The sequence below is a fragment of the Ictidomys tridecemlineatus genome, chromosome 6, assembly GCF_052094955.1.
Source record: "Ictidomys tridecemlineatus isolate mIctTri1 chromosome 6, mIctTri1.hap1, whole genome shotgun sequence".
NCBI lineage: Eukaryota > Metazoa > Chordata > Mammalia > Rodentia > Sciuridae > Ictidomys > Ictidomys tridecemlineatus.
The window spans coordinates 112,271,446-112,284,673 of record NC_135482.1 but is presented as its reverse complement, the minus strand read 5'-3'; the positions used below and the strand labels follow the sequence as shown (position 1 = coordinate 112,284,673).

The 13,228-nt window shown below is 44.8% G+C and overlaps 1 protein-coding gene and 1 long non-coding RNA gene across 2 annotated transcripts in view; one reads left to right on the top strand and one right to left on the bottom strand.

The window, feature by feature from the left end:
• Ada2 (adenosine deaminase 2) overlaps positions 1 to 2,930 on the top strand; it is a 29,451-nt gene extending 26,521 nt beyond the window's left edge. Inside the window, 3 exon segments of the mRNA XM_021720417.3 lie at positions 41 to 198; positions 745 to 947; positions 1,281 to 2,930. Coding sequence (XP_021576092.3) covers positions 41 to 198; positions 745 to 947; positions 1,281 to 1,380 — 461 coding nt within the window. The 3' untranslated portion in view covers positions 1,381 to 2,930.
• The window catches only part of LOC144364991 (uncharacterized), a 33,992-nt gene extending 26,760 nt beyond the window's left edge, over positions 1 to 7,232 (bottom strand). The window contains exon 1 of the long non-coding RNA XR_013423232.1: positions 6,907 to 7,232. This is a non-coding gene — a long non-coding RNA (uncharacterized LOC144364991). The remainder of the gene's footprint in view (positions 1 to 6,906) is intronic.
• Between the last annotated feature and the right edge of the window lie 5,996 nt (positions 7,233 to 13,228).

The following is a 13,228-nucleotide window of genomic DNA, read 5'->3' as shown; positions in this document are numbered from 1 at the left end:
ATCCATCTATCCCTGTCAAAACTATCCTTTTTCCCCCCAGACTGGTATGGTACTTCCATAGACAGAAACCTTATAGATGCTGTAATTCTGAATGCTACCAGAATTGGACATGGATTTGCATAGACCAAACACCCAGTAGTCAAGGCTTATACTCAGAACAAGGACATCCCCCTAGAAGTGTGTCCCATCTCCAACCAGGTAGGCACAACCCTTGGGGCTAATCTTAAGATCTTCTTGCCCCACCTCAAAAAGTAAAAAGTTTTTACTTTTTCTCTATAATTTCTTTCTCCTTTACTTGTTCTTCCACTCTCCCTTATCCATTAATAAAGTTATTTAGGAATGGCCTTTTGCCTAAACCACTTATAATAAGGAGGCAACAGTAAGGGTCCTAATGGGTGGGGGAATGTGAGCCAAAGCTATGCCCAAAGTGAAAGGGAACATAAGGCTTCTAGAAGTTAAAGGGGCCATGGGATATTGCTGCTTCCAGCTGTTTCTTGGGGCTATTTGTGCATCTGTCTTGCTGTATTTGAGAGACTTCTCTGAGCAAGACTCAACAGTGAGTCAGACATTGGTGCTGCTGATAAAACTCTGGAAACAGTAGAAAGAGCATGGGAACTAGTTGAGAATGGGGATGGGGATAATAGAGAAGCTGAGTGAGCTCACAGCCTCACCTCCCTTGTGATGAGTCTTTTTACAGATCTGCCGATCAACATTTGCCTTCCTCCCATGCCTCCTATTGAACAGGTCATGAAACTCGTGTCTGATATGAGAAACCACCCAGCAGCTGCTCTGATGACCTACGGGCATCCCATGGTGATCAACTCTGATGACCCAGCTGTCTTTGGTGCTAAAGGCTTGTCCTATGATTTCTATGAGGCCTTCATGGGCATCGGGGGGAAGAGGGCTGACCTGAGGACACTCAAAAAGCTGGTGACAAACTCTATCAAGTGAGTGTCCTGTGTCTTTCCCTGAACCTGCCCCTCCCTATAGCTGTTTCTCTTTTCCTGTTTTGTAGTACAGGGTAGGGAACCCAGGACCTTGCCCATGCTAGGTGAGCGCTCTACCACTGAGCTGCACCCCATCCCACCATTTGTTTGCCTTTCCTTAGAGATTTGAGACAGACACCTCAGTGGTTTCTGTGGTTCTCCACGTTGTCACTGATTTGTTCTTGCTTTCAGACTGGGGAGATGTGTCCTCTGCAAGAATCTAAGGTCCCTTCCTGTTTCCTGTCCTATTCCCATTTCCTTCCCTTGGGCTGACCTGTGCTCTTCTTCTTGCAGGTATAGCTCCATGTCAAAGACACAGAAGGACCTTTTTATGAAAGTCTGGAAGCTCAAATGGAATCAGTTCATTGATTATCTGGCCAGGAGGCCAAGGTGAAGAGAAGACGGCCACTTATCATCTCTGCCTCCCTCCACCGGCTTCTTCACCTTCTTTCAATGATTCTTGAACCCACTCCAGGAGAGCCTCCCCCTTTATTTCACAGCAAAACTGATCTTGTGAAGGTCATTGCTGGCCTGATTTTGCTTGATTAGAAACACTTGACCAGATGTCCAGATTCATATTTTTCAGATATTCTTTTAATCACAGTGACATCAGCTCTCTTGTTTTTGTCCTCTCTGCTGGCCATTGCTCCGGGTTTCCTTTTCCAAAGTCTCTTCTCTATATGGTTGGATTTCAGGACTCAATCCGGGTCTATTCTTCTAATCCTAATTGTGTGACCTTAATTCCTGCCTTTCTTTTTTCCCCCCCTCTCCTCCCTCTGAATTCATTTCTAGCTAGTCTCATCTATTCCTTTGATTTTTAAATACCATGGATTTGCTGATAATTCCAGAATTCATCGATTCACTTGGAAAGCTCACTAGGATCTCAGAAGCCTATCATGTGCCATGCTGAACTCTCAACCTTCTGGACCCTTTTTGAATTCTTTCCCTTGTCTTTCTGACCTTGGTAAATGGTATTTCCACCTATTCTCCCCAGTTGCTCAAAGCAGAAATTTTCAGGGAAATTCTTGATCCTGCTCTCTTTCCCACTTCCCACATCCAAATGTATCTCTAATCCATCTGTGTCTTTTCTCCGTTAGCTGAGTCCAGCCACTATTACCCCCTTGCCTGAGGTTTCACAATAGCCTCCCAATTGATCCCCCTTTTGTTACCAGCAGCCTAGCTCAGGGGACCCTGCCTGGATCCTGGCTGGCTGGTTTCTGCCACTCTCCCACATAATAGGCAAAGGTTGGGAAAAAGAAAAGTAAACCTTATGTAGTTTGAGCAAACTGGGAAGAAGCAGCTAGCTTGCTTTGTGCCATTAGGTAACGCTTTTCTTCACTTTGTGCTTTCTGATTCATTTTTCACAGTTTAATTTTTTTTAACTGTTAAAAAATTAAAATAAATCAGGATACTTTGTTGTTTACAACCCAGTGCACCGAGAATAAAACCCAAATGTTGCAGCAAGGCACAGAGCATCCTGTCTAATCTGGATCCCTTCCAGCATCATCCTACCCAGAAACCCCTAGTACACCAGAATCAGGCCACACTGGTCCTTTGTTCCCCAAGTGTCCCAAGCTGTACCCCCTGCCAGGGCTTTTTCTTATTCTCTCTGCTTGGAACATGCTCTTTCCATTCTTGTCTAATTCACTCCTGTTTACCCTTCAAGTTTCAGGCTCATGTCACTGTCTCAGGAGGTTTTCTCAGTCCCCTCAACTGTTATTCTGCCTTGAGGTACTTTGCTCTTTTCCATCACAATTCCTGCCACCATTTGTAATTGCATATTTATTTGTTTACAGTCTCACCTCACCAGGCTGTAAGCTCTATGTGAGCAGGCACTGATGACTGTTTCTCACAAGCTACACATACTCAGAGCAAGCTTATTTATGTTTCCAAACCTAGTTAGTAGGTTAGCACTTAATAAAGGTTGTGTTGAATGCACAGGGGCATCTGTATCTGTGTTGTTAGTTTTTCTGTGTGTGTGTGTGTGTGTGTGTGTGTGTGTGTGTGTGTGTGTGTGTGTGGTGCTGGGGATTGAACCCAGGGCCTCACACATGCTAAGCACTTTAGCACTGAGTCATATTCCCCAAACCTCTCTGTATCTGCTGAGTTGATTGCTGAGATAGGAGGGAATATAGTCGTCTCTCCACCAAAAGGCCTCCTGTGATCAGAATCTGGCTCCTAGCCTGTTCTGTGGAGAAAGAAGGCAAGAAGCCAACTATTTTCTCAGTCAACTACAGGATATGAAGGAGAATCAAGAATTCTTATCCTGGGCGCCGTGGTGCCCCACCTGTACGACTCTGAGGCTGAGGCAGGAGGATTGCAAGTTTCAGGCCAGCCTAGGCAATTTAGTGAGGCCCTATGCAGCTTAACAAGACTCTATCTTAAAATAAAAAATAAAAAGGGCTGGGGATGTAGCTCAGTGATAAATTGCCCCTGGGTTCAATCCTCAGTGTGTGTGTGTGGGGGGGGGGGGGAGAATTCCTTTAAAGTCCCTCGAGCTGGGAGGCTGAGGCAGGAGTATTGCAAGTTGGAGGCCAGCCTCAGAAATTTAGGCTCTAAGCAACTTGGCAAGACCTTGTCTCAAAATAAAAAATGAAAAAGGCTGGGAATGTGGCTCAGTGGTTAAGCACTCCTGGGTTTAATCCCTGGTACAAAAAAAAAAAAAAAAAAAAAAAAAAGTCCCATGTAGATTTAAATCTTTTTCCATCTATCGTCCATTCCCTGCATCTGAGGGCAGCATCCAGCCCTCTTTTCATTTGTAGTTTATTGCTGTTTGGCTCATGGTACTGGGAAAAAACCTTGCTGCCCACAAGACCCCACCACAAACTATATCCAGGTGTAACTTGACCTCTAAGATCCTGTCTGATTCATCGCCTTCACCAATCCTGTAGATGCGCTTAGGTCCAAAATCAGCTGATTTACATTAATAACTGGTGAAAAAGGGACTTAGCAGAATGGGCTTTTGGAGCAGGTTGCCATGGCTACAGGGGCCTCCAGCAGAGGTGGGAGGTCTCTATCCTGGACTCGGTGTCTAATTTGGCAGGATGGACCAGCAAGTCTTTACTTCATGTTCAGTTCTTTTTTCTTTTCCTTTCTTTCTTCCTTCCCTTTTCTCTCTCTTCTCCCAAACTCTTTTTTTCTTTTCTTTCTTTCTTTTTTCTTTTGCAATATTGGGGATGGAAACAGAAGCACTCTACCACTGAGCTCCATTCCCAGCCCTTTGTAGTTTTTATTTTGAGACAGGGTCTGGTTAAGTTGCCCAAGCTGGCCTTAAATTTGTGATTCTCCTGCCTTAGCTCCAAGTGGCTGGGACTACAGGTGTATATCACTGTGCCTGGCTCAGATAGTGATTTTTTTTAGTTCCATCGTTTTTATTAGTTGCCACTTTATTGTAAGGAAGAACTTTTTCACTGTGTGGCTCATGGATTCTGATTTTACTCAATGGGCTAAAATCCATTAATATTGGGTTCAGGGTGTATGTAGCTCAGCGTTGTAGTACTTGCCTAGCATATGTGAGGCCCTGAGTTCAATCCCTAGCACCACAATAAATAAAATAAAATAAATTCCATTAGTACTATAACCCCAGCAACTCAGGCTAAGGCAAGAGGGTCACAAGGTCATCCTGGGCAATTTAGCCAAACCATCTCAAAAATAATAATTAAAAAAAAATGTCTGGGGATATAATACTTAGGGGAAATACTCAGGAGAAAAGCACTCCCAGGTTCAATCCCCAGTAACACCTTCCCCCCTAAAAATTAAAACCCACTAGTATCATTCATTTGGATGTTTAGTATCATTCATTTGGATGTTTACACTATCTCATCTTTAGTCATAGGATTCCTGTTAGGCTGGCTCCTGATAAATTCCTGTAATTTTGGCTTTTGCAAAATCAGATATTAAATTTGGACACTGTACCACTGAGCTTCACCCCCAACCCTTTTTACCTTATCTTGAGACAAGATAAGGTAAGGTCTTGCTAAGTTGCCTAGGCTGGCCTCCAGGCTGGGATCCTCCTGCCTCAGCCTCCCTGGTAGCTAGGATTACAGGTTTGTGCCATCATGCTTTGCTAAATTCCTATAATATTTTGAGCACTTCCTTTTTTTTTTTTTCACTCACATGACACAGGAGCAGGAGGATTGCTTGAATCCAGGAGTTTGGGGCCAGCTTGGGCAACATGAGAAGACTCTGAGCCCCCATCCCCCACAAAAAGTCTTTCAAATATATATAAACCTGGGGGCATGGTGTCACAAAATCTGAATATAACCTGTTCTGGGTTCATTCTTCACTTGGTACAAGGAAAACACGGAGGGAGTAGGTTGAGTTGAAAAGTCTAGCTAAAATGAGGTAAAATTGGTAGGCTCTAAGCAACTCAGTGAGACCCTGTCTCTAAATAAAATACAAAATAGGGTTGGGGATGTGGCTTAGTGGTTGAGTGCCCCTGAGTTCTATCTCTGGTACCCACCTCAAAAAAAAAAAAAAAAAAAAAAAAAGATAGGATCTGATTTATAGACTGATAGAAATCCTAAAAGGCTAACTATAGCCTACTTTCAAGAAAAGTTGCTCCAGATTTCCTCAAGATGTACCTGCTTAACTTTTAAAAGTCATCAAAATAGGATTTTGTCACTCGCCTTAGCTAGGCAAGTGCTGTACCACTGAGCTACACCCCCAGTTCCTAAATATTATTTTCACACAGAGTATCTTTCACTTTTTTTTTTGGTACTGGGGATTGAATCCAGGGTGCTTAACCACAGAGCAACAACCCCAATTCCATTTTACTTTTATTATTTAGTTTTGAGACAGGATCTCCGTAAGTTGCTTAGGGCCTTCCTAAATTGCTGAGGGTGGCTTTGAACTTGCAATCCTCTTGCCTCAGGCTCCAGGGTCGCTGGTATTACAGGCTTGTGCCACTATACTACAATGTTACTTTTAATAGCAGTCATTCTAAACAACATAACCTCCTCTGTCCTTGCTCTTGTGAGAGGGGTATTATTTAAACATCTGAGGGCTGGAAGAGCTCTGAGGTACCTGGAGTACAGTATGTGGAGGGGGACAAATTTTGGTTCTGCTTTGCCCTGAGAACACCTATATCCTTTAATGCTCACCCATAATGGTGCCACCAGACAGAGCTACTGGTTTCCATGTTGGCGGGGCTTTTCACCTGGACCCAGTCTTCCAAAGGGCCTTTTCTGAGGAACTGTTCAGAGACCAGACTTTAGGGGATGACCTGTCCTGATTCAGCCAGACCTCCCTGAGGCTAAGCCAGCTCTGCCTTGGGGAAGGGTGGAGTAAGGAGTTGTTTACATTTGTAGAGTGTGTGAACTAAGGCCTAATATCCTCTAAACCCAGGGGTGCTTTACCAACTGAGCTACATCCCTAGCCCTTTTTAATTAATTTCTTTTTTGGAGACAGCTTCTCTGGCTAAATCGCCAAGGCTGGCCTCCAACTTTCTTTTCTTTCTTTTTTAATTTTTAAAATACCTTTATTCTATTTATTAACTTGTATGTGGTGCTGAGGATTGAACCCAGGGCCTTACATGTGCTAGGCAAGCACTCTACCTCGGAGCCATGTGGCCCCAGCCCCTGGCCTCCAACTTTCCATCCTTGGGAGTAGCTGGGATTACAGCCTGCACCCCTGACCTAAAGATCCTCTTATCTAACCTTCCGGTTACAGAAGGCTGAGTTGAGGCCCAGGGAGGGTCAGTAATTCTCCTAAGGTTGCACAGTGGGTGATAGGAGGTTTCCAAATGTTGAGCTCAGTGCTGGAGTTTTCTCTCACTGTTTTAAATGAGTGTTTTTTCCCTCCAACTCCCAGTAAGCAGGAGAGTTTTCTGGTTTAGAAAGTGATTTTTTTTTTTTTTTAGCCAGCTTGAGTCCCTAACCTGCCCTGGGATAAGGCGCGCCTCCTCTCCCTTGCTCCTTACCCTGAGGCCAGAATGCATCCGTCCTACTAGGAAGAGCCATTTCCCTGGCTGAGCAGGCTGACCCCTCCTTTGACCTCTGGCTCTCCTTCGACCAAGTCCCAGCCCCGGAAGCAGCCTCGGTTTCCTGTCCCCTCCCTCCCCAGGGAGGAAAGGCTCTGGAAGCCCGTAGTACCGTCCCTTTGTCCACCGTCCCTGGGCAGAGCGCGCTCTCACCCAGCGCCGCCGGCCCAGCCCCGTGTCTCCCCTCCGCTGGCAGACAGCTGTGGCCCTCCGAGACCCCAGCAACTGCCACTAAGCGGGAAATGGCCCGAGACAGAAGCATGTGGACCGCAAATGGCGATTAGTGTGAGGATGGCAGGAAGGACCTTCGCGGAGAGAGCCTCCTCGGGTCACCTGTGGCTGGCGACGAAGGGCAGTGGGTTGCTGCTGACCCCTGGCGGCCACGTGTGCCACCACAGGAATGTCCCCCAACCCGCCGCCCCGCCCTCGGAGGTTTCCTGTCAGGAGTGTCCTCTACTTGTCTCCTCCCATTACTGCCCTAGTTAACGCTATTATTTACTTTTTACTTTTTTTTTTTTTTTTTTTTGCGATACTGGGGATGGAACCCAGGGTCTCACACATGCTAAGCAAGTATCACTGAGATCCATCCCCAGGCCATTACTCTTAAATAACAGTAATTTCCCATAGCAAAACATCCGTGCTGTAGCCTATTTGTAAAATTCAGAAAGTACAGGTGAAAACACAGATCGCAATTAATTCCCCCAGTGTTCATCCTTTGGTTTATGTACTTGCCCCAGATTGCATGCCAGGTCCTTCAGGGTCTCATTCGACCCCTGCCCCAGCCACATCATTTGGCTCACATGTTTACTTTAGAGGCTGGTCTCCCCTTCAGGTAACAAAGACCGCTCTTGTCTTTGGGCCATCCTGCATCTGTATCCACTTAGAATAGAACCCATAGTACAGGATTGGAGAGTAGAGCCATAATAATGTTAGATTTTTAATTATATTTATTTTAATGTATCATTGTTGTTATTGTTGTTGTTTGCCCTGCTGGAAATTGAATCGGGGGCCTGGATATGCTAGAAACATATTTTACTGCTGATCTATGTCCCCAGCCCTTATTGTATTTAAAAAAAAAAAAAAGTTGTGTGGGCTGGGGCTGTAGCACAGTGGCAAAGCGCTTGCCTAGCATGCGTGAGGCACTGGGTTCAATCCTCAGCACCGCATAAAAATTAACAAATAAAATAAAGGCATTCTGTCCATCTACAACTACAAAAAAAAAATTTTTTTTTTAAAATGTCGTGACCTCCAAAATTAGTGATTTTCAATTTGACTAAGAATAAATGAAGCTAGAGGGATATTTAGATGCATCTTTAGTAACAGTTTCATCTCATGCAAACATTCAGCTTCTGTGGTTTTATCAGGGCCTCACAATGGGTCTGTTGAACATAGCACAAGGAGAGAGAAGCAACATGCCCTACAATAAAGGGTAATAGTTTACTGTGCACAGGGGTGTATTTTGTTGTCCCAGTCTTTTGTCCCACCATGGTGGTCCGTCTCACCCCTGGAAGTCCTTCTGCTAAGCTCCACATCTCAATGTTCCCAACATCTCCCAACTGTACCAAGATGTGGACTAAACCTTTAACACATGGGTCTTTGGGGAACACTTAAGATCCAGACTACAATAGGGGGTCACTCTGAGTCAGGGCATAGGGAAGAGTACCAGTGAGATTGGGTCATTCTCCCTCTGCTCTGCCCAACCATGAAGATGGCCTTTGAAGAACCATCAGATTTATCAGGGGCCAACTCAACTCCCTGCCCTGTTCTCCTGTGGGGACATGGCAGCCTGCAGGGAATCCCATGTCTGTGTGGTGGTCCTACTCCCAATATAGGAGGAAATTCATAGGATGGGCCTAAGATGGTTGCTCTCAGAGGCTCCCTGGAACCAGCAGACCCCCTCCCAGGGCCATTGGCAGAAAGGGGTAAAGGCTAAACTGAGAGAATCAGTATTTCTCATGTTCCTTTACACTTCACGGGAGATGCTGTGGTCACAGCCATATTGGAAGATCTTGGTTCTGCCCTGACCTGCAAGTGCCCTGCAGCCTGGGGAAAGTCTGGGAATTTACAATGTCTAGGAGGGGTAAGTGGCTGGGAGTCTAGAGGAACAGACACCAGGTGTTGAATAGGGAGGTCAAGAACCTAACCAGGAGGGTTCATTTGGAAGTCACATGCTTTCACAAAGCTTATAATTCTGTATTCTGGGGTTTTCTTCCTCTTCCTCCCTTGAGTTTTAAATTTTTTCTTGATCAGTTTTCCCTTGCCTCTTCCTTTTCTCTCTTCCTTTTCAGCCTTCCCTTCTTCCACCCATTCCTCTCCTTTCTTTTCTTTTTGTTGTTGTTGTTGTTGTTATTGTTTTATTTGTACTGGGGATTGAGCTCAGGGGCACTTACCCACTGAGCCACATCCCCAGCCCTATTTTCTTTAGAGACAGGGTCTCACTGAGTTGCTTAGTGATTCAATAAGTTGTTGAGGTTGGCTTTGAATTTGGGATCATCCTGCCTCAGCCTCCTGAGCCATAAGGATTACAGGCATGGGCCACCTACAAATAATGCTCTTCTTTCCTTTTTATTGTCCTTTTTTCCTCCTTAGAAATCAAACTGTATTCAATAAAGACACACGAGAGAGAAAGAGTAGCCCTGAGACTGCCACGGATCAGGGAAGCAAGCCTGGCTGGAGAAACACTACCTGAACCTGGCTAATCTCTCTGCAGGAGTCCAGTGAGGGTCTCTGACCTTTATGCTGTGCCACACTTCATGCATCTTGGGCCAGCTGGCCTCTCTCAGGCTTCAGTTCTCTGGAGAAGTTGGTCAGGGGATCCCGGAGAGGACAGACAAATGAAGGTAACAAGGGTGGCAGAGGTAAGAAGAGTTGAACAGGTTTAGGGACAAGGGGAATATGAGCACAGGGCTCCTAGAATAGCTCTCTGAGGGGAATGCATCAGGGTGACCCTGAGCTCTTGATTTTCTTCTACAGATGGGTGGGGGGATCTGAAAGTCATCCTTGCACCCTTTGCTGGGGGCAAGTAGTGTCGGGGTCAAGGGTAGAAGGGCTCAGTAGCACAGCACTTTGCTGGGCAAGGTAGCACATGACTATCATTCCAGCAGCTGAGAGACTGAGGCTGGAGGATTGAAAGTTTGAGACCAGCCTGGACAGCTAGGTGAGACCCTGTCTCAAAATGAAAAAAGAAAGAAAGAAAGAAAATAAAAAGAGATGTAACTAAGTGGGACAGTGGGGGTAGTGTCACATGTCTGTAATCCCAGCTAGTCAGGAGGCAGAGGCAGAAGGATCACAAGTTGAGGCCAGCCTGGGCAAGTCAGGGAGATCCTTTCACAAAATAGAATAAAATAGAACAAAATAAAATAAATAACTGGGAATGTAGCTCAGTGGTAGAGTCCTTACCTAACATGTATGAATCTCTGAGGGGTCCCCAGCACTGCAAAAATAAATAAATAATGCCCATTGCTTTCCTGCTTCAAACTAAATCCACTGAAGAATTGAATAACACATGCAGAATAGATGGGGTGGGGGGAATGTCAGCTTCATTACTACTTTTTTTTTTTTTTTTTTGCAGCTCTGGGGGTGGAACTTGGGGCCTCCTGCATGCCAGGTAAGTGCTCTGTCATTAAACTACACCACCCTGAGGGCTGCGACTGTGGCTCAGCAGTAGAACGCTTGCCTCGTGCGTACAAGACCCTGGGTTCGATCCTCAGCACCACATAAAAATAAATAAGTGAAATAAAGGTGTGTCCAACTACAACTAAAAAAAAAAAAAAATACTACACCACCCTGGCCCTTCATCTTCATTACTATTAAAAGCTTATTGGAGTGTTGGAGAACCTAGCATTTAGGAGACAAAATGGGCATTGCTAATGCTATCACTGCATTACACTTAACCTGTGGTCTTTGCCACTCGTGTAACCCCAGCCTTCCTGGCAGATCACCCAGGTGACAACGGGCGGTCTCCCTGGAGAGAAGACTAAGCCACATCTGCTGTGTTCTTTCTTTGAAGCTCATCTGTCAGGTTCTTCATGTTTCCTCTTCCCTGATGGAGAGAGGCCAGGAGCACTGTGAACAGAGAGAGGTTCCTTATTCAGGGAAACACAGGAGTAGGAAATGAGTATTTCTCCCCTAAAGATGTGATCTCCACCCCTTCTCAGAATTCTCCCTCAGCAGGACTGAGTGGGACCTGGGGCAAGTCGTGTGTATGAAAGAATATGTGAGCAAGAGAGAGATAGGGAGGGAGACATCCCTGCAAACCCTTTACTGACCCTGACCAGGACAAGTCCACCAACTTCCCTGTTATCTATTCTCCACTCTCCTATAATCACAGCATCTCTGCTATTCCTGTAGTAGGAACCCATGATTGTTCTGACCTTGATCTAGAGTGAGTTCCTGCCCTTTGACAGCTCTGAGCCCTGAACAAGTTCTTTGAGTGGTAATCTTATGTGACCACCAACAGTGACTCTTTGTATCCATGTCTGCTCCCTGTTCAGCCTCTTGAACCCCTGGGGCCACCTTACCACTCTTCTAGCCTTTCTGTAATACACACACACACACACACACACACACACATGCACACATATGTGCATAGATAGTAAAATATATATACTATATAGTAAAAAATATATATATACACATATGAATGTATATATACATATATAGTAAAGTGGGATGTGTGACTTGAGTTTTATAGATATCAGAAATTAAGATTGGAATAAAAGAACCTGTGATTGCCTGGTTTATGACTACCAGGTGACCTACAAGTATTCAGTGAACTGCCATTGACAAAAGAGGTGTGGCCTGTGAATTTATTGTTATTCAATAAATTCTGACATCATGGAAAGACATGTTATACCTTATATTAATGACATAATATGCTCATGAGTGTGACAGAGCAAAATAGGAGCTGGATACTTAATAAGTTTGTGGAGGCGCAATATCATGCTTACAGTGTTCTCTCCTGATTTGTTTATGTCAGTGTAGCATATCTTTCTTTCTTATGAAAGCCAATATCTTTGAAGGTTTGCAGTTTGCAAGTTTGAATCCAGATTCAACAACTTAGCAAGACACTGTCTCAAAAAAAAAAAAAAAAGGGCTAGGATGTAGTTCCGTGATAGAGTGCTCCTGGGTTCCTGGGTTCCTTCCTCAATACTGGGGGGAAAAGAAGTGATCAAGTTTGATCAAGTTGCAAAGCTGCACAGTGGTACATGTCCATAATCCTAGACACTCAGAAGACTGAGGCAGGAGGATTGCAAGTTTGAGGCCAGCCAGCCAGCCTTAGCAATTTAGCAAGATCCCCCATCTCATGTGTACATGTTTTAAAAAGGAAGATCCTTTTCTTTTAAGTATTGAGGATTGAACCCAGGGCCTTACATAAGCATCCCTAACCCCAGGGAAGCTTTACCAGTAAGCTAGCCCTTTGCAACAGGTGCTACAGTTGCCAAGGTTGGCCTCAAACTTGCAATCTTTCTGCATTAGTATCCCGAGTCATTACAGCTGTGTGCTATCATGATTGGCCATATTAAATTTTTTGTTTGTGTTTTCGTTGTGCATCAAACACAGGGCCTTACACATGCAAGGCAAGTGTTTACCTCTGAGTTATATCTTCAGCTTGTGGGCATACTTTAAACATAGCACCCCAAGAACCTTCCAATTAATAATTCCGTTTCTAAGTAGTTCAACTGCAGGAAAAGAGGTTAAGAACATTCCACTCTTGGAAAGCTATGTCCTGTGGCAGGACCAATATGATGGAATATTGTGGGTTTGGCTAATGTGAGTCAGTCTTCTAGATCCTGCTCAACTGTGTTTGTGCTGACTTAGATTTTGTCCTTCAAAGCTGAGGACCAAAGAATATTGCTAATTTCTTGGTTATTGGAGTTTCTGTCCATTCCCCAATCCTTTCCTCCCTATATTGTTGACTCACTCATTCTTAGCATGACTATTCCAGGGTCAAAGGGTCTGGAAGGCGACATTCTATAAATTTCAACTAGTGGGAAAGGAGACTACTTTCTTGCAGCAGGATCCTACTCTCCCCCCTGCCCATCATTGCCCTACTAAGCTCTGGAAGTACTCAACTTCCTCTTGGCTCTCAAATGACCAAAGTCCATTATTTCCTTATTTGGAGCTTAAGTGGTGAAGCACTCCTGGTCTGCAGCTGTGCTCAAAAGGTATTTGCTGAAAGTAGTTATCTGACTTCTTTCCCTCCCTCTTTGCCCTTGCTGAGGATTGGGTGCATGCTAGGCCAGCACTCTATTATGGAGCT